The sequence below is a fragment of the Morus notabilis genome, unplaced genomic scaffold, assembly GCF_000414095.1.
Source record: "Morus notabilis unplaced genomic scaffold, ASM41409v2 Scaffold271, whole genome shotgun sequence".
Taxonomy (NCBI): domain Eukaryota; kingdom Viridiplantae; phylum Streptophyta; class Magnoliopsida; order Rosales; family Moraceae; genus Morus; species Morus notabilis.
Genome location: NW_010365721.1, coordinates 123777 through 144870, shown reverse-complemented (window position 1 = coordinate 144870; position 21094 = coordinate 123777). Strand labels below are relative to the sequence as shown.

Here is a 21094-nt window from a genome sequence, read left to right as displayed (position 1 = left end):
TTAGCAAGTTTAAGCATTGTCTTAAACTGCTAGGTATTGAAAATGGATGATAAAGGAAAAATTCGAGCAAGGATCCAGAAGAGATAAGTTTAGATTTGCACTAACTTTATTATATGGGAACTGAGGTGGAGATTGTTGAGTCAATTCCCATATAATTAAGGATTCAATTATAAGTGATCAATTCATTCTCTTATTGACATGTACTACAAGTCATTATATAAGTTTTGGAAGAATGCATATTTGTGTACAAGCTAAACGGCATCGTTTCAGTAAATGAAAGGAGAAGCTGACGTGTACAAGCTAAACGGCAGCGTTGCACTAACTTCATGGCCTTGTTCGTTTCGCTGATTCGAGTTTAGAATTCGAGTTTTGCTACAATAAAAAGCTCTCACAAACAGTCACATCTAACTTTTTTGCTACAGTAAAAAGCTCTCACATAAAATCACATCTCAACTCGAATTCTAAATTCGAATCAGAGAAACAAACGAGGCCTAGTGTTGACTAGAGCATCAACGACTTCCTCTACAACTTTTATATATATTCAAATATAGTTATAACAGAGTTAGTTTTTGCTAGAGAGATCAAAGAAGAAAAAAACAGAAATTAGTTTTTTTATGGGTTGTGAGATTGATGAGTTGAGAGCAATTCTGTAACAAAAAAAGCTTAAGATAGAGAAAGGGGTTAAAGCAAGAAAGGGAGAGAGAGAATAGGCAAAATTTTCTCGGGAATATTTCTTGTGGTTTTTCTCTGGGTAAGGTTGTATTTTCTGAGAGATTGTTCTTGGTGTAAACTCTTGTAATTGATCATTATTTTAATAGTGCAAATCGAACTTCTTCTGGGAGTTTGTGGGGGTGTAGGTATCAATTTGTACCGAACCTTGATAACAAATCTTGGTGTTCTTTCTTTTCGTTTTTCGTTTGGTTGATTCAGAATTGAAACTGGTGTTCGAGAAATTTCCAACATTTGTGTTTAGACTCAAGCCGGGCTGGGTAGCCTGAAAGTTCACTCGGGCTTGGTAGGCCCAACTTGACTCACTCTGATTAGGATCATTAGAGGAGCAGGTGACAACAATTCTAGAGAAGAACTTGGCTTTCAAGTAATCTGAAGGGCGTCAATGAGAAAAAGAAAATGAAAAAACAAGAGGCAATTTAGCTCAATATGAAAAAGCCAAAACATTATTTCATTAGTTTCAAGGCCATGAATGGTCTAGAAACTTATTTTTTTTTTAAGGAAGATTTCATTAAAGGAAAAAAAAAACATTCGATGTTCTATTTATTATGCATTATTTATTTATACTAGTAGAGTCGATTTTTATTAAGAGTTATGTCTTGTATTGCAAGATCACGAGAGGTCCAGGTTACTGATGTAGTACACATGTTAACTAGTAAAAACTACCACATATTTTTGGGTCCACACATGAACCCGTTTGGTTCATGGATTAAAACCATGAGATTAGAATCATTTTCGATTTACGTGTATTTTTTGTAAGATAAAATATTATAACGAACCATGAACTATGATTTGAATCAGAGAACGAATCCTCTAACCATGAACTATGATTCGATGTAGTTGTACTATTATTATTTCTATAGGATTCGAAGGCCAAGCCGTTAGTCAACAGTAAATGTGAGCAATTATTGGAGATTGAAAGAAATTACTTTCTATCGAAAAAGTAAATTAAAGAGAACTAAATTTGAGTACACAAGTACATGCCAGCAACATAACATGGCCCATGAACATTTTTCAAGTTCTGTAGCTATTTTCTCGGAAAGTTTTGGATCAAGGGTAAATGCAATTCCCATAACCTGCATATCAACACAATTCTTTAGAGAATAAAGAAATCCCCAAAAATAGGATTCACATCGTTCCAACTACCACAAAATTATAACGTTATACATGCATGTCAATATAAATCAATCATACTACAGTTGGCTGAACGACAGAAATTAGCATAATACCATGAATCTATGATGGAATATTATTGTGATCGATTTCGGATTAAAAAATGGGTCATATATATATATATATATATATATGTATATCAAGTCTTGTTCTCTTTTGGAAAACTTATAGAGGTAGGTACGTATCACATGGTGGACCAGCTTTTTCATAAATTGGTCTCAAGACATTTTCGTAAGATGATCAAACCAAAATATCTATAGATGAAAATTTTAACGTTGAGAAACGATCACAATTCTTTCTAAAAATTTATTGGTATTCCAAAAAATACCCCTCGAAATATTCCGAAATCCAAAGTATCTTTTTTTTTTTTTACTACATCATATTCCTTGTTGATCAACACCCATTAATAGCAATTACCGAGAAGAAAAAAGCAGTTTTCTTTTTTGAATAATAATAATAAAGCAAAACACTTTTAAGAACCAATGAGAGGAAAAAAAAAAAGTTGCATTAAGGATGACACATAACTATGGCACGTTTCGATAAAATTTTCTTTTTGAAGGAAGACAATGATGTGATAATTATATATATATATATATATTTTTTTTTTTTTTTTCTTTCCAAGGAAGACAATGATATGATAATTATAAAGCCGCACAAAAATTCTAGCGAGGAAGAAAAGTAACATCTAGCTATGTTCAACGGGGAGATTTGCACTAGTGTTGTGTACGTAACATCTAGCTATAGAGAGCACAATAATATATTTATTTTGAATAACAATATCTAAATACACTTATGTTTACGAAAAAGAAATATTTTTTCACAAAATAAATGACATATTACACCCTTTACGGTATAAGTTGTAAAGCACCTAAGACATGCCATATCAAAACTATTACTTTTCCATCACACTACTATTACTCTAATAGGCTTTTTTTTTTTTTTTTTTTGCCAGAATCCCAATAGGGTTGATAGTGCTATTTATAGGTCTCGTTCGTTTCGCTAATTCGAGTTTTACTACAGTAAAAAACTCTCACAAACAGTCACATTTAACTTTTTTACTACAGTAAAAAATTCTCACATAAAATCACATCTCAACTCGAATCAGTGAAACGAACAAGGTTATTTTAGAGTTGTACATCTTGTGGTGAATGAAATTAGATATGGAATTATCGTAAGGCTATTCCTACCACTCGGGCTAATAGTATGATTTGATATTGTAAAAAAAAAAAAAAAAAAAAAAAAAAAGAAGCAAAAAAAAGCACTATATGTAAACACTCGGAAAGTACTTACTGGGATCAGTGAGGACAATGAGAGCAGAGTTTCTGAAATCACAATTCCAGTGGTTCCTTCCTCTGGAGTGGTAGTAGAGATTCATGGCCACAGAGGCGCGGTTTATGAGACTCTCCGGTGAGGAACAGGGACATCCCTTTTGCAGGATTTGACAATCCACTTGAGAGCACGCATAGTTCAGATTTGCCAAAAGTGTCGCTTGATCTGATGAAGGCTTCGCTACACACCAAGTTTTCTGCAATATTAAGCCCATTATGGAACAAAATATCTACCATGTTAAGAATTTTTCTTTCCTGATGGGATGGGAAAATTAATTATTAATGTATAATGTAATTACCTGCCCATTTACCACAAGCAGAGTCTCTGCAAAACCCCAGGTGAAAATTTTGATTAGAAATTTTGGTACTAGAAAGGGTAATAATAACTAATAAGATGCTTTCAAGTGAAAGAAGGCGTGGAGTATGACAGCCAAAATTCTATGGATTTGTCGGTGGGGTTCTGTTTTGAACTGTTGTATATGTTTTAAATTCTTTCAATTTTGTATAATTTTTTATTTTTTTATGTGGATTGACTATATCAGATATTCAGAAACATGCATTAATTAACATGGTATCCCCTAACAACAAATCAGGTTAGTTATATAGAAATGAAGATTGAGTGAAAAGATTCAATAGGAAAATAGCTTTCGTTTTCTAGAAAGAAGGAAACCAAAGTGGTGAAGACGAAATTCAAACTACTATAACTTAAAATGTGGCCACAGTAGATACCACAGTAACAGATCTGAGGAAACACTAAAACAGATCTGGGAACTGCACGAGTCAGACACCACTGGAGATATGTAGGGAACATGTGGCCAAAAATTAGTTTTGGGTTAAAACTTAAAAATGAAGTCAAAGTTGAGAAAAATATTGGCGTGTGTGTGTCTATATATATATATATATACACACACACACACACAAAAACATATAGAAATACCTGAAGTGAAGGACAGAAAGAGGATCATAAGAGAGAGAGCTGCTTTAGCCATTTGACTTGTACTGAAACTGATAAGTGGATTAGCTATTGATGAAAGCAGGGGAAGGGAAGTAGCAAAATGATGAAGAAAAAGTACACTTCTATGTTTGGGTTGAACCTGGGAATGCAAAAGTTTGGGGGGTTTAGAAGTGAGGAAAAAAAGGTATGTAAAGTGGTGATCCAACGGCTATAATATTTCATTTGCTGAGAATCTTTTTTGGTTTTGTGGAAAAAGAGGGACAAAAGGCGGGCGGAGGGTGCCACTTGTCTTTATTTTCTTCATAAACACACTCTCTCCTCTTTTTAGCAATTTGGCTGCCTCATAAACCTTGGATTTACCAAAAGTTAAAAAATAGGTCAAGAGAGACGCCAATGAATTTGCTTGAACAAACAAGGATAGGAATTTTTATTTTTTTTTATTTTATTTTACTTTTTTATAAAAATGCTCACATTCTATGATTACTTTTACCATTTAAGGTGAAACTTGGGTTTATGCTTACGTTTAACATTTTACCATGCCGTTTTCTTTTCTCCTACTATATATTTGGCTAAACTTTTGGCACAATATTGAGACAGTTTTTGAGCAAATTCGATAATGGGATAACATTTTTGACATTCCTACATCCAGTACTGCATATGCAACTTTCTACAAATAAAAGAGTAATAGGATGTTCATACACATGTAATAAAATAAGGTTAAACGTATATCAAGACATTTATTTTAAGGAACTCTTACTGTGGGTGGAACTATTATTTTATCTTTTTTAACAATTTAATTTTTAAGTGTACATATTAAAAATTTACAACATCCAACACATAATTACTTCTACTCACAAAGTAAACCTTTAAAAAACTAATTCAATTGCTAAAATTTGCCATTTTTCTATCTTAAAAGGCCATTTTTTCCTACGAATTTATCCTACAAGTAATAATTGTTGTTTTAATTATTTGATTAATTTTTTAACAGTTAGATCTTTCAGTGTCCACATTGAGACTTATAGTGCGCAATACAAAAATACTTCTACTCACATATTAAACCGTTGAAAAACTAATCTGATGAGATATTGATATGTAAAATAATAATTCCTACCATAAAAGTGTCTTGTTTTATATAACAAAACTTTAAAGAGTATAATAATAAGGAATCTTTTTTTTTTTTTTTTTTTTTTTGCAGGGTAGTTGTTGCATCGTTTTGTTATATATAAAATAAACGTTCTGTTACATTACAACTTCCACAATGTGTTTAGGATTGATCATTGGTGCTTTCAAAAATTGAGGTGTAATTATCAACCAAGCACTGTCAAGAATAACTTGATAATGATCCTGCACATAGAGAAGAATAAATATATATTTACTAAGATCCCAATCGTTTCAAGTTAACTATTGGCCTTTGTCTCGAGCAAATCATGAAATAATAATAATAATAATAATAATAATAATAATAATAATAATAATAATAAAACACTTAACGTTTTAATTTCCAAACGTAAACTAATTGAAAGCTTTAAGAAAAAACCATAATAGTACAGAACATACCTCCACAACCAGATGCTCTTGAAAAGTTATTTTAGTTTCTTTACATTTTAATCTAAAAGGAAGAGGATAACAATATGAGTCATCTATTATTATTATTATTTGCTAAAGAAAACTCGTCTTTCGGCGTTAGACATTAATATTTGTCGATGGTTATATGGTCAGGTCTTACCTTTCGATCAGGAGGAGCGCATCATCATAGTCACACTGAATGTGCTAATGATAAAGATATATAAAGTATCTTCATAGACACACTAAATCGAATACTAAATTGGCATACATAAAGTTTTAAATTTGAGACCCCAAAGAAAGTCATTAATACCTTACCCGCCGCACAAGTTTATTATCACTAGGCCAGCCACTCAGTACTATGTGATCTACTGAATAGCAACCTCTTTAATAATGTGAGCTGTTCTTAAGTGGAATTTAACAAAAGGAAATAAAAAAAATGCCATGACACAATTTAAAGTCAACAAATTTTGTGGTAGGATAAAAAAAGGTAAGTTTATTAGTAGTGGGTAAAAAACATAGTCCGGATCACATCATAAATAAATAATTTGCATTTTTACCTAAAGTTTGAATCCACTCACCCATAAAATAAACAAAAAAAAAGTGAAATTAGAAAACTTTTATAGTAGAAACTGTTAATTTACTCCACTAATAGAAACCGTTGTTTTCATGGTTGTATTAGTGTTTCCGTTATGATTTGTGATTAGGAGCAGTTATGTGTTGCACGATTTTCTTTTAATATGGACATTCACAAATTAGACTAGCGACGGAGTTAGAATTTTATTCTAATGGGAACACATATAGAAGCAAAGATTTTATATAGTAGAATAAAAAAAGGACAAAACTTCTCCTATTTTAATAATAAATTTTAATTGATTTCAAAGTTTTAACAATGTTGGATGGGTTCAAAAATTTATTTTGCATATTCTAGGTACTTCAATACGCTAATAACCTTTCTTTTCAAGTCAATAATTTTGAGAGATTTTCTCTAGTGTTTCTTTTTTTTAAAAAAAATACTAGTGTTCTCTACTTTTTAAAAATAGTTAAACCATTGATAAAAATAACAAAATGTAAAACTTTTTAGAAGTGAAAGAGAAAAAGAAAGTGAGAATAAGAGAGAAGATGAATAAATATAGATGAGAAAGGGTGAGAAATATAAATGAAAGATACATCAGTGTATACTATAGATATCAATATATACTGTAGCGTGTTATGTATTATTGTATAATATAAATGTAAGTTGTTAGGTGTAAAATTCGTAGTTAATTTGCCAGTGTACACGTGTGTAATCTTTTCAGATGAAAGTCTGGAGAAAACTGGCTGAAGATTGAGTGAAGAAGTAGCGTGTCGATTGGAGAAGCATGTTGACTTGAGATCCGTGGAGACCAACACGAATGGATCAAGACCACAAAAACCGCAAAATTTAAAATCTTTTTCGTTTTATCGATTTGAGTTTTTAATTTTAAGTCCGGTCAAACCGTGGTAGCTCAAGAAAACGGCAACTGAAAAAGCCTACATAATTTTTTATAAATATGAGATTGATATCACTAATGCCTCGTTCACTTCGCGGATTCGAGTTTTCAATTCGAGCTGAGATATGATATTTTCTGAGAGCTTTTTACTGTAGCAGAAAAAGTGACATTTTTTAAGAGTTTTTTACTGTAAAAACTTAAAACTGAAAACTCGAATCGATAAAATGAACAATGCCTAATTGTATGCCACCTAGACTCTGTCCGTACTTTTTATCTCTACATATTCTCTCTCAAAAGTCCCTTATCCTCTCTGTCATATTCCAATTCACCATTATAATTGTACTTTTACTATCATATATGAAAACTCCAACATCCTAAGTGGTAGCCTTCACATTATAAGTATATAATCATAAATTTTTAAGCTCATTTACTTTTCTGTAATTTACTTTCTCATTCTAGTATTTTATTGACTTGAGATCAAATCGATCCGCCAATTTCCAATCAACTCCCAATAGTAGTCATTGCCCTTTAAACATATTTAATCATAGAATTCACTCTCTACAAAAGATTTTTTTTTTTGGCCACACGTACCTCCATTAGTTCTTATTTGGCTCCATATTAAGATTTAGTTATTAAAAAATTAATCTAACTGTTAAAACAAAGTACTTATAAATAGAATAAAATAACATTTTGTACAAAAAAAAGTTCCTCAAAAACTAAGGAGCTAGCATGAAATTATGGGAATAAGGGATTGATAAATAATAATAATAATAATAAAGATGCAACTGTAAGTCTAGGGGTTATTTAGTTGGAGGATTCGTATCCCGATTTAAATTATGGTTCATGATTCGTTACAGTTGAGAATAAATGATTGATAAAAAAAATAAATAATAATGATGCAACTGTAAGTCTAGGGGTTGTTTAGTTGGGGAATTCATACCTCGATTCGAATCATGATTCATAGTTCATTATAGTATTTTTTCTTATAAAAAATACATATAAATTAAAAATGATTATAATCTTATGATTTTAATTCATGAACCAAACGTGTCTCTGTTTTAACTTTGTCTCTTTCTGGACAGTGTACAAATACGTGGCCCAACTGAACTGATTGGTAGGGCAGTTGTAATTGGATAGGCACCTTCTCATCATGCACAGGACATGAACTCACGCGAGCCCATATTATTAAATTCGCTTTCTACATATAATCAGATAGAAAACTGAAAATAAAATCGTCCGTTGCCAAAAGAATTGTTAAAATTAAAATAGGGCAACAAAAATGTTTGGCGCCGAAGCAAATTGCACGCCAATATGGGTTCAAGCGCAATTTCCAATTGCTTCCAGAAACTGCATTTCCAAACCCAGAACTTGTTTCCTTAAAAATAAACCAAATCCAAGTTCAAAATTGGGCGAAACCCAGAATTCATTTGCCTTATCTCACTCCATTTCGGATTTAACTCTTCAGAGAAGGAAGAAAAACTATACCTATTTCTCTTTGAATGCTTCCGCAGCTTCAGGTGAGAGAAATTCCCAACAACCCTTTTGAATTATTTACGTCTTGCTTTTGTTTACATGATATAATGATGATTTGTTTTAAGTGGAATTCCCACATTTCATATTTTGCTTGAAAAATGCACTAGCCACGTTCAAAATCACTGGTATTACATGTATAAAAAATTGGGTTTTAGTTCAAGACCTGCACTGAGCTGGACTGAGTTTTTTCCTGCTTCGTTTTCGAGTTTTTGCTTAAGAAATGGCTGATGTGAATGTTTGGTGGCTGCCAAGAGTTATACGAGCCTTGTTCACTTCGTAAATTTGAGTTTTCAATTCGAGTTAAAATGTGATATTTTTTTAGATCTTTTCATTGTAAAAGAAAAAGTTAGATGTGACATTTTTTAAAAGTTTTTTACTGTATAAATTTAAAACTGAAAACTTAAATCGGTAAAATGAACGATGCCCAATATAAGATGCTTTTGTTTCAGATTAAGCGCTAATCCTTTAATAATAACTATTGAGAGCAATAACCTCAAAACAAAGACGCACACAAAATTTATAGTAGTTCACCCGTAGAATTTCTGTGACGGAGAAGGAGAAAATGATTAGAAGAGAATCACACACTTCAACGCCTTTTGGACTAATTCTAAGTATCCCTTATCTCCTACCAAAAACCGGCGCCTCCCTCATTCATGTATAATTAGGACCGAAATAAAATTGTAAATTGTGGATATTGTTTGGGGAACATTTGTAACATTTGAGCTAAGTAGATTGGTTTTTGTTGCCCTTAACACTCTTAGGGGCTTTTCAGTTCCCTCATTTTTAGTATCAACATGAATTGTTCTCTCTTTATTTTCATTGTCTTGAATTAATTTTTATTCTTGGTTCTTGTTTATCATTTTAATTGTAAAAATGTTATAGCATGCTTCAAAGTGATTTCTTATTTGGCATAACTTGATCTTGGAAGCAAAGATAACGGCCGTGTTTGAAATTGATCATGTTTTTGTTTTTTACGTTTTTCGAGAAAAAAAAAAAAAAACGTTTCCAAAACGACATTTGGCGCAATAAAGACAAAAAACGGAAATGAAAACGATTTTTTAGTTTAGTGTAAAATGAGAGAGAAATGAAAAACGATTTTGAATGGTTTTTCATTTTTTATTTTTGTTTTCTCCTCTCTCGAGCAGAGAGAGATATATTAATGAGTTTTTTTTTATATTGAAAACAATCTTTTGATAAAACTACCAAACGCATTTTTTAAAATGATTTTTGTCTGAGATTGAAAACGTTTTCATTTTCATATTCATACAAAAAATAAAATCATTTTGAAACGAGTTTCAAACGCGCGTTTCACTTCTGTGGTGTAACTTTGGGATTATTATTAGCAAGCTTGCTTTATGTTAAGTCATCTATACAATTGAGCTAATTAACTCATGTGACCAAATTTTTTTGTTATGATGGCTTATTATTGAACTATGAAAGAATTAGAAACAGGACACTTTAGATTCAGAGTCAGTTGCTAGTCTTTAGGTTCTGTATCTATTAAGGATTAAAGACAGGTGAAAAATCTTTTAGAAAATATATTCTTACAGTCATGTCATTTCCTTATTACTTTTTGTCCAACTTGGTACTAATTTTAAATCCTTTGTAACTGCAGTTGGAAGTGCAGAATACGCTGAAGAGCCTGCTACGAAAGTGGCATTTCAGACGACTTTGAGTTTGCCAAGTTGCTCAAGTTCATTGTCATTGCTTGGAACTGGTAAACTCATGTAATACCAAAATACATTCTGTATATAAAGATTTTCTTCTGTGCCGAATGCTAAAATTTAGGAGTCTTTCTCCTACAAAATTATGTGATGCAATATGTGAACCGAGCGTAGTTAGTATGATGCGCCAGTGATTGTATCTCATTGTTTTGGGCTCTGCTAGCCTTTAATTTGAATCTTATCAATGATATCAAAACACGTTCATGTATTAAGTTGTTTTCCAAATTCTGCTTTCAGTTTTTAATGTTTCAACTTTGTCTTGAAATGTTACGAGATTATATATGAATTGTTTCCTTTTGAGGTAAAAAAGTAGTTATTCGGGCTCTGGCATCATATGTATCTTTGCAGGATTCAGGGAAAAAGTCTTTGCAATCATCGGTGTTAAGGTCTATGCTGTGGGCCTTTACGTAAATCCATCTGTTTTCAGTAAATTGGACTCATGGAACGGACGATCAGCTGCTGAAATTCAAGAGGATTCATCTGTTTTCAGCTCAATTTTTCAAGGTAATAACAACAAAAAGTTACCGCATAAAGGGCAGAGAGAATTGTTACTGACGTAATTTTTCTTTGGTTGCAGCTCCTTTGGAGAAATCATTACAGATTGTTCTTGTTAGAGATGTAGATGGTAAAACTTTCTGGGATGCCTTGGACGATGCCATTTCTCCAAGAATCAAATCACCCACGCCTGTCGACGAAACTGCTCTGTTCACATTTCACAGTATCTTCCAGGGGCGGCCCCTTAAGAAAGGGACTTTCATATTCTTGACTTGGCTAGACCCATCCAAAATGCTTGTAAGTAGAAGTTCAGCAGTTACACAACAATGTTCTTCAAATGTGCACTACAATTTCATGCTCGTTTGATTATTTTCACTTTCATCTTCATGATTTTCTCATCTTTATCATCAGAATATTCTTCATAATCATGATGCAGATAGTTGAAATCGCGTTTTGCAACGCATGTCATGGATCAAACACTAACATATTGGTCATGTTCCTAACAATCATATCTTATTCTGATTTATAGGTTAGCGTTTCATCGGATGGGCTAATTCCTTCCAGTGTGGATGCCACAATTGAATCAGAACATGTTGCTTCTGCTCTTTTTGATGTCTTCTTCGGAGAAGCTCCAGTTTCTCTCTCCTTAAAAGCTTCGGTCGCCAACGGGTTGGCAACAAACCTCAAGTAGATTGCCATCAGAGTTGAGTTTTTCCAAATTTATTTTCCGTCAGTAGACACGTTAACGTTCATTCGATCTTCGTATGTTTTTGTTATTACTCAAAATGTTGTTCGCCAGTTTTGTGTTATGCGTGTATCTTGGATCTTACCGGGAAGTAATGCAGAACTTCAATGGTAAAAGCATTTTTCTCAACGACCTAGATGTACAGTTTCTAGCAAACTCAGAAAACAAAATAAGCTTCTTTTCCCCCCAAAATCACCTAATTTCTTTTATAGGAAAAGCAATCTGCAAGTTGGCCTGATTGGTCATTTATGGCATTGAGATTGTATCAAGGGAAGTGATAGTGTCATGTGGTAGTGTTACACATCCATGTGTCTAGTGCTTAGATCTCTCATCTTAAATGTACTCTGCACCCTTTAAAACTACAAATTGCTACTTTCTTATAGACCAAATGACAAATACAATCGTGCCATTATATGCAAGGTTTCTATTATGTGATAACATGAAATTTTGCAGAAACAATAGCATATGGTATAAAATATTCTCTTCAATACCCTTGAGAACCCACAAAATTCAGACCATTTTGCACTTCATGCAATTGTTTTTGTAAAATTGAACTTATTACGTGATGGATATATGAGCACTGCCGCTAAATCTTAAAAATCTAGTCAATTTTAACCGTCATAAAAATTAGTCTCATAGACTTACCGTTAAAAAAAATTTAAGAATTAAACTGTCACTTAGAAAATTAAGGAATGATGGTGGCAGACGGCCAAATTCTTATAATTTATTGTTTTGGCTTTTTTTGTGCGAATTATTTTTTTTTGTTTTTCGTTGCATCTCAACTTTTTTTTTTTTTTTTTTTTTTTGTGGATGGAGTTGCATCTGAACTTAATGTGATTGACGTATTGAGAAGGCTGCCAGCCAAATTCCGTATCCAAGTCCTCTGTTCCAACAGCCAAAGTTTCACTTCATGCAAAACTAGAAATCCAATTAGTTTCTTTTCTCTTTATTTATTTATTTATTTATTTTTCCTCCCCTTGCAGTTTTATTTTATTTTGTTGTTATTAGTTCTCACGTAAGAGTGATACAACAGGAAATTAAAATATTATAGCCAAACGAGACAGGTAATTCCTTCTAACTCTTGGTTCGTTCAACATTGTATAAAAAAAAAAAAAAAAAAAAAAAAAAGAAGATTAATACTTGAAGAAAGGATGATATTGATTAGGCAAAGATACTTTATAGGAAAGAAAGAAAGAAAGAAAGAAAAAGATTAAGCAAAGATACACTAAGAATCCATTACAATACAACCTTTTTTGTTTTTAGTTGCTCAAGTAATTTGACAACCTCAGCCATAGAAGGCCTCTTGGATGGTTCTGATTCAAGGCACATTGTTGCAATGTTGAATGCACTGTTTATCTCCTCAAGTGGGCAATCTTCTAGGTTTCTGTCAACTACATGCTCTTCCCTCTCATGTTCAACAACTGTCTTCACCTGCTCCAATAACAACAAGTCAATTTCTTGATATCAATTAGGATTGGATTTTTTTTTCCTCAACAAAAAAGGGGGGATCGCTGCTATTATCACGCCGGGTCCCGTTCATCACTTTGGAATGTAACAGAAATGACCTAACTCACTTGTTTTGAAGGATGAGCCCAGTTTTCACTTATGTCACCACACACTCAACGCCGCACAATACATTAGTCGAGTTAGGGTCTTAAAATGGGCTATGAAGTATTGAATGCATCCTAAAAGGAGAAGAAAGAAATGCATCCTTACGGCTAAACTAATTTGTTGGTGGTAATTAGGATTGAATTTAACACACAGAAGATAATTTATGGTTTCACAAGCTTCCTGTTAAAATGTAAAACTATTGTTGGTGCACTTATTAGTAGAAACTAAAAAGAAAATCTATATCTATCACATATAGAAGAGGGGATGCCTCTTTGATGCTTCTTTTAAGCTGATTGCATTTATATACAAATCTATTTAAATACTTTTATAATTAAAAATTTTCTCTTCTAATCCCTTTTTGCTAAATACTGTACTTCAACCAAGTTAGAGAAGTTACCTACCTGCTTACTTGCTTCTTTTCAGCTGATTGCTTTTTAAAAATACATATATGTATTTAAATATTTTTATTGAAAAATTTCTGAAATAATAATCATCATAAAATATGTAATACAAATTTCTTACTTTTGTTGAATCGTGGTTTTATATATGTTCAATTATGACTTTCTAATAAGTTTATGCTCTCATAATAAAAAAAGATTATACGATCCTACGTTTAATTTTTATTTTTTTTTTAATTATAGATTGCAAATTGAACCATATCTGCATTATTTATACATGTTTCCATAATAAGAAACAAATAGAAAATATAATTTTTTTTTATAATAATAGAAAATATAATTTTTATATTGAAAACATCATCAATTATACTTAATAATTTCATATGAATCTTTTACAAAAAAAAAAAAAAAGAATTATAAAAGTAAGAAAATTTGTGTTGTTAACAGGGATGTGCCTTAGGCACGTCCTTCATACTAGTAAAGTAAGAAGAGAGCACAAAGGTTTAACATGTTCCAACAGTGTGCCTGTAAACACGGACTAGAAGAATAGAGGGAATTCATCAGAAGAGAGTACAAAGGTTTAACATGTTTCACTACAAATTAAGGCATTGACCAAGATGAAAATAAATACAAATAAAGTCAACGCTCCTAATAAAAGGTAAGTCTATACTTACCTCTCCCTTATACTAATGGCTTAAATTTTTGGGAGAATTGGTAAACTAATATGATATTACTTCAGGAAGTTTAGTTCAGTTGAAGATAAGATGCCAAAATATAGCATATAAAGTCTTTTAAAAGATAAAATTTCTGACCACTTAATACACCCCAATAAAAGCATAAGATGTTAAGATACTTCCTATTAGTTCCACTATTACATTTTACCACAAATCTATTCTCATGGAAGTGGTTTTCTTGGCGTGTCTAGGCAGCTAAGCTCGTGCAGAAGATGATGTAAACAGTTACACCATGCCATTTTCCATTCAAAAGAATATCTGAGCATGCTAATAAGGAAACATAAGTAAATATAACTCAAGTCTTTTTCACTACTCACCCAAGTTACAAGTTTGGTTCCCTCCTCAATAAACTCTTCATCTGTTGGCTTCTTTCCAGTTAAAAGCTCCAGCAGAACAACTCCGAAGCTGTAAACATCCCCTTTTGCTGTTGCTCTTCCTGTGTCAAAATATTCTGTAGACAACAATTCTATTTATAACATCCTCATCCTCAACCAACAAAAGGGGAAAAAGTTTCTAGAAGCATTGTTAGTTCGGTGATCTATACCAGGAGCTAAGTATCCAAAAGTTCCAGCTACAAATGTTGAGACATGAGTCTTGTCCGGCTCCATCAAAGTGGCGAGTCCGAAATCGGAAACCCGAGCCTCCATGTTCTGATCCAGCAATATATTGCTAGACTTGATGTCCCTATGTATTATGTGAGGGATGCAATCATGATGCAGATAGGAAATTCCTCTTGCAGCACCTAGTGCTATTTTATATCTGGATGGCCAATCCAAAAGCTTCTTGTTCATTCCTTTCCCTGGATTATACATAGGTAGTTAAATAATATTTAGAGTCATACATAAAATCCAGCACTAGCCCTCTTCTATAAGCTTAAACTTTCAGAATTAGTAGTTCTCTAACATGATATTAAAGCAGATATAGTTGGGCTTAGATCTATCCCATTCTATACTCTTCTTTAGTTATAGAGATAAGAGTATAGCGTGTTTAGGTAACTATAGGGGAGTCAGTGCATCTGCGCGTGACATATGGATCCCTTGTTAACTGGATTTGCCTATAATCCAGTCTATTGAGGTGGGACTGACTCGAACCTAAGACCTTGTCAAAGAGAATGAGTACCTTTACCACCCCACGAAATGAATGGTGGTCTATCCATTCTACTTGGTTTAAGAATAACAGACAAGACATGGAGTAACTGTGTATGTCTAGGGAAATTTGAGCCTTGAAAAAATTCAATTCCCTTGTGACTTTCAATTTTAGTGCAATATCTGAACATTTTTATAATCTTTCATATTGCAGCTTTTATCTGACTACTTAAACAATCATCAAAACTAGCACTGAAAATGAAGGTTTGAAAACCTTGGATCTGATCACTAGGGAAAGTCTAAGGGACCGTTTTAAACCAAGGTTCTTGATTATGACTTTTGAAATTCAAATTTTTTGCGAGAGAGAAAAACACTGTAATAGAACCGAAACCTTGGGTTTGCACTGTAGCAGAACCTAAATACCAAACATCACTTAAAATCGCACATTTACGACTCCCAAGTGATCAAAACAAAGAAATGAAATTTGATCTGAACCTTAAATGCATACCATGTAGAAATGCATCTAAACTCCCATTAGGCATTAGTTCATAAATAAGAAGATTATAGTGAGGGGCAGTGTAGTATCCATGAAGAGTTACAATGTTTCTGTGCTTTATGTCCCCCATTGCTTCCAACTCTCTCTCGAAACCCCGATCCCTTTCGGCGGTTCCTCGGTTCAGTCTCTTCACCGCAAAGGCAGTGGACTCATCTATCATCAGCTTATAAACTGTCCCATACCCTCCAGAACCAATTATATCCTTGTTGCTCAGTTTCAGAGTCTTTTTCAAGAACACGTTTGATTTCAGAGACTGCATTGCTGTAGACTTAAACATAACCATTTTACCACCTGCATGAATAAGCCTATCACTTCATATCAGCATATCTAAAATTCTCTCTTTTTCTGAAGAGAGAGAGAGAGAGAGAGAGAAAACAAAAAAAAAAGAAAGAACTTCCGTAGTTCTCAAGTGTATGTACCTGAGAAGCCATCTTCATAAACCAAATGCTTTCTTTTCCATCTCTTGTAGAGCAGTACAGAGATAATAATCTTCGATATAACAAAGGCGATACAAGATATCGCGATGTAGAATGCTACAACCTGGTGATTTCCCATCTTTTTGCAAAAAAATGGGATGAAAATTTGGCCAACTAAAACTCAATATAAAAGCCTGCTAATTTAGTAAGCAGAAATAAATATAAGACATGTTTCTGTCCATTCTTCTGTTCAGGACGAGTCAGAATACTCTTGAATATGGCTTAAAACAGAAGTAGGTATTTCTAAGAAAACAGGGTAATGTCGAAGAATTTAGTTCTAAATACATAGTAGTTTCTAGTGCATCTAAAAGAATAATAAAAAAAGTTTTAGTTTTTGTGCCTCCAACATACAAACATGTACAAACACCAAAATGTTCAGTGCCTGAAGACAAACCAACTAGTAGAAATACAATCAAATATAGATTTATTTTTTTCAATATCAAATGTATGCATATATATATATATATATATATATATTCAATCTCTTTTCCTATCAACTCTCTGAGAAAATTTTTTCACATACTTGAAGCTATGAAAATGCATGAAGGACCTGAAAAACACCATAGAAAAAGGTATAAAACAAACCTTTAGAAGTTCAAGAGATAAAAGAGAACTAAAGGAAGCCCTTTAGATTAGTAGATGCAAAGAAGAAAACAAAAAGGAAAAAATGCATAGAGAAAGAAGTATCTGTTTTTGTCTGTCACACTTCGTCGACACTTTTTTTCCCAGATCATGAGTTTAGTTTGATGTGTCTCGCCACGTCATCTACCTATCTGGGACAGCGACGCCGTATTGTTTAATTCAGCTCATGATAATACAATATATTATATCAAATCCGTGAATTACTGTTGCGAGTGTCGGTTATCCACTATTTGAATCCCACACGAGTCTTTCGTGAAACTTCGCATCCTTGTTTTGGTGGGACCAGATAATGGTGTGATCATGTGATGATCATATCTAATTTAAGAGGATATTCAGTAGTATTAAATAAGTTAATTAATTTAGCAAAAAAAATAATAATAATAAATAAGTTTTTGTGTGCTGTTCACGTTGAAAGAAAATTAGACATGATTTTGTCCCTGTATTTATCTGACAGATTTAAAATATGACATGAAGTGGAGTTTGTGGGGTTGTGGAGACACTTGAATTTTTGATCATGTTGAAGAAAATTTCACTTATTTGCCTAATCAAACAAGGGAGCGTATGATCACATCGAGGGAGATTAAGGCACATAAAGTTGAGGATTGACGACTGCCACACTTGATTTTTTTTTTTGGTTGTCTGTTTTATTTTATTTTATTTTTTATTACTTTTTTATATTTTTTTACCTTGTATTTTAAGGTTATCAAACAACCATATCTTATATTTTGTATTGTATCACATTTATACCTTCAATTAGATTTTATGCTCAATTCGTACATTTTCTCACTCAATACTCAATTTTAACTCTTAAAAAGTCCAAAAAGTTCCCTTTAAAAATAAGAATGAGAATAAGGAAAAAATAAAAGAAAAAACTAAAAATTTCAAAAATATAAGGGATATTTATGTCTTTTTATTATCAAAATAAATCTTTGGCCAAAGAAATGTATGTATTTAGCATTAGTTTGAAATGTGAAGATAAATATTTGATACAGTCCGAAACGCAATATATGACTTTTTGATGGCGTAAAAAATGTAGTCTTTTCTTTTAATTATATATGTGAAATCTGATAAAGCTTGTAGATCGCTTCCTTAAAATGTCCCATTCATTTCACTGATTGGAGTTTAAAATTCGAGTTTTGTTACAATAAAAAACTTTAAAAAACAGTCACATCTAACTTTTTTGCTACAGTAAAAAGCTCTACATAAAGTCACATCTCATAAAAAAGCTTGCCCTACCATAAAAATTTTCCCCAAAAAAATGACAAATTATTACAATTATGTGTTAGTATGCAATGTTAAGTTATGGAACCTAATTAATTACCATGACCGATTATTGCCTTACCTAAATGGATCCGCAGATCGAGGGATATAAATTTTTTTATTAAGCGTAGGTTTAAGATTTCACACTTGAAACATTAGTTGTCCTCATTTTTATTATAAAAGGAGGTCTGTCTTTGGGGTTAATTAGAGAGGTAAAAAAAAAAAAAACATAGAGAATTGAGAGGTGTGCGATGTTTTCTTATAACGTCTTTTTTATCATAATGGAAAAACTATAACGGTTAAAAGAGAACATAATCTCATTTGATGCGAACCTCTATAAATTTTGTGCTTGTCAATTTTACTTTTTTTTTTTTTTAATGATATCGTTACTTATAATTAGGGTGTCTAATTCTTATCATGCAATTGGTTTGAAAATAAATAGTACTCTCTCGATTTTTTTTTTCATAACAACGTGACTTTTTTTTTTTGTTGAATCATTACAACATATGACTTATAGGACGTTTAGTTTATGTATTCAGAATCATGATTTAAAATTATTTTCGTTTTACGTGTATTTTTTATGAGAAAAATACTGTAAAGAACTATAAATCATAATTCAAAATCATAGATACAAATATAAAAAATAAACGTCCCCTTATCAACTCGTCAATTATCATAGCGGGTAACAATTAATACATATCTTCAACAATACGCAGATCTGTATAGCCTTTGAGATTTGGATAATATATATTTTAAACTGTTAAATCTGCCTTAGATAATATATATTATTTTGACGTGATTTGATAAAATCTAACGGGTTGGTAAAAGAGTTCATTGAGAATATTTTGGACAAGAAGAAATAAAAGTTGGAAAAGTCAAAAAGAGATGAGATCTGTATAACCATGCCTAACATTGGAGGCAAGTGAATATAACTTGACCAGAACTGGGTGACATACCTTTCAAGTCATGGGAACAAAGCATAAAAGCCAAAAAGTTGAAATAGAAAATAGTTTAGATTTTATGAGTTAGATTAATTTATTTGAAAAAAAGGAGATAAATATCTCTAAGAATGTATTAATTTAAATTTTTATTATTTATTTTTTATTATTATCTTTTTTAGTCAAAAAATTATGTTAGTCGTCTTAAAAAAATATTAATTAAAAAAGTATTAATTAAAAGAAAAAAAATAAAAATTCAGACTCATGTACTTTAAAAATAATTTCATCAATTTTCTCATTTATTATTTATTATGTTTATTATTGACGCTTTATAAATTACCTGTATGTTACCAAAGAAAAAAGAAGAAAAAAAAAAGTGGTTCTAGTGGAAAATCTAAATAAAGAAGGGAAGAAAACGTGAAGAAAAATGAGTGTGAATTGCGGATCGATCATGTGAAAGCCTCTTGCTGTCACCATATATTCTCCACCACTTGTCAATCCTAATTGTACGTTGAAGTTGGCTTTGCAACTCACCAAACCCTAGACTTTACACATTATGCGAGTTTCTAAAACCACTACCTAGTTAGCTACCCTTAATCCCAACTATTTACATTAATATGGATTTAGAAGAAAATTATATTACTGCCCAGATAAATTAATATATGAACAAATAGTACTGCCACTATAAACTACCATAAAATTATGTTGAAAATGTGATTTAGAATTTAGGTTTTCTCATTCCCAAATTAAGCATTGAATTTGATCGAATTTTTAAAATCCGTTCATATTAGATGGGTCGTATCCTGCAAAGGATTAATAGTAGTTTTGTATATTTTATTAACTGAACCTTTTGATTTCACGTTGATTTCAAAAGAAATAAGAGTCAACAAATCAGAAACAATTAATTAAGATAAAAATAACAATATATATTTTTTATTTTTATGGAATATTATATATATATATATAGATGAATATTTTTGTATTAAGTTCCTATATCATTATCAACCAATTTGGAGGTTCTGCTAAGAAATGAAAAGCTATTGTAGGTAAGTCAAACGGGGAAGATGAAAAATGGCTCAAAAAACAAGTCAAGTTACGTGAGAAGAAAAGTGAGCGCATGAAATGGAAGAAATGGGGGTATGAGTTGGGAAAACCTGTCTCCAACTCGCCTCGCGGTTGGCATTGGAAGAAATACACGGGCACCGCCCTCATCACGTGTTTTCAAGATGACATGTTTTTTTTCTTTTTTTGGTTAGAATTTCAACATATCATGCGTACGAATACTAATGCATCCACATTACTCATAACAAACTAACAAAGTGATCTGTTGTCATAGTCTCGTAGTGATAAACGTACAAGGAATGCTACTAGAGAATATATATATATATATATATATATATATCAATATCCAGACGGTGTCAGATAGTATAATAATTGCCTCAGTTTCTAATTGACTCAAATATCACATGTTCAGTGAAAACGAGATTACTTGTTTAGGTAAAACATCACTCAAATTGCCATGTAACTAATCCAAACATTTTGAATATTAAGGGTCCGTTTAATTCGCTGATTTGAGTTTTTAATTTGAGTTGAGATGTGAATGTTTCTGAGAGCTTTTTACTGTAGCAAAAAAGTTAGATGTGACTGTTTCTGAGAGATTTTTACTGTAACAAAACT

General features: G+C 32.0%; 3 protein-coding genes across 3 annotated transcripts; 1 reads left to right on the top strand and 2 right to left on the bottom strand.

The window, feature by feature from the left end:
* Positions 1-1574: 1574 nt before the first annotated feature.
* LOC21403645 (glucan endo-1,3-beta-D-glucosidase) lies at positions 1575-4323 on the bottom strand. Its single transcript, XM_024172481.1, has 4 exons — positions 4168-4323; positions 3530-3555; positions 3193-3427; positions 1575-1805 (listed from the first exon to the last, which is right to left on the bottom strand). Exons 1-4 carry the CDS (start codon positions 4217-4219, stop codon positions 1780-1782), a joined length of 339 nt encoding a protein of 112 aa, XP_024028249.1. The 5' UTR covers positions 4220-4323; the 3' UTR covers positions 1575-1779.
* Positions 4324-8433: 4110 nt separating this feature from the next.
* Positions 8434-12104, top strand: LOC21403643 (fatty-acid-binding protein 3, chloroplastic). The gene is made up of 5 exons (XM_010108438.2): positions 8434-8737; positions 10369-10470; positions 10826-10981; positions 11055-11269; positions 11502-12104. Exons 1-5 carry the CDS (start codon positions 8500-8502, stop codon positions 11661-11663), a joined length of 873 nt encoding a protein of 290 aa, XP_010106740.1. The 5' UTR covers positions 8434-8499; the 3' UTR covers positions 11664-12104.
* Positions 12105-12854: 750 nt separating this feature from the next.
* LOC21403642 (receptor-like serine/threonine-protein kinase At1g78530) lies at positions 12855-17236 on the bottom strand. Its single transcript, XM_010108437.2, has 6 exons — positions 17163-17236; positions 16521-16656; positions 16054-16392; positions 15005-15259; positions 14778-14911; positions 12855-13148 (listed from the first exon to the last, which is right to left on the bottom strand). The coding sequence occupies exons 2-6, from the start codon at positions 16654-16656 to the stop codon at positions 12954-12956; spliced, it is 1059 nt and encodes a 352-aa protein (XP_010106739.1). The 5' UTR covers positions 17163-17236; the 3' UTR covers positions 12855-12953.
* Between the last annotated feature and the right edge of the window lie 3858 nt (positions 17237-21094).

Coding starts and splice junctions, on each gene's coding strand:
- LOC21403645 (XM_024172481.1), bottom strand. CDS start 4,219: ATGGCTAAAGCAGCTCTCTCTCTTATGATCCTCTTTCTGTCCTTCACT. Junction 3,428..3,529: donor TGCTTGTGGTAAATGGGCAG/GTAATTACATTA, acceptor TTAATATTGCAG/AAAACTTGGTGTGTAGCGAA. Junction 1,806..3,192: donor CATTGTCCTCACTGATCCCA/GTAAGTACTTTC, acceptor GTTGATATGCAG/GTTATGGGAATTGCATTTAC.
- LOC21403643 (XM_010108438.2), top strand. CDS start 8,500: ATGTTTGGCGCCGAAGCAAATTGCACGCCAATATGGGTTCAAGCGCAA. Junction 8,738..10,368: donor GAATGCTTCCGCAGCTTCAG/GTGAGAGAAATT, acceptor TTGTAACTGCAG/TTGGAAGTGCAGAATACGCT. Junction 10,471..10,825: donor ATTGTCATTGCTTGGAACTG/GTAAACTCATGT, acceptor GTATCTTTGCAG/GATTCAGGGAAAAAGTCTTT.
- LOC21403642 (XM_010108437.2), bottom strand. CDS start 16,656: ATGGGAAATCACCAGGTTGTAGCATTCTACATCGCGATATCTTGTATC. Junction 16,393..16,520: donor TTATGAAGATGGCTTCTCAG/GTACATACACTT, acceptor TTATTCATGCAG/GTGGTAAAATGGTTATGTTT. Junction 13,149..14,777: donor GAACCAAACTTGTAACTTGG/GTGAGTAGTGAA, acceptor TTATTGGAGCAG/GTGAAGACAGTTGTTGAACA.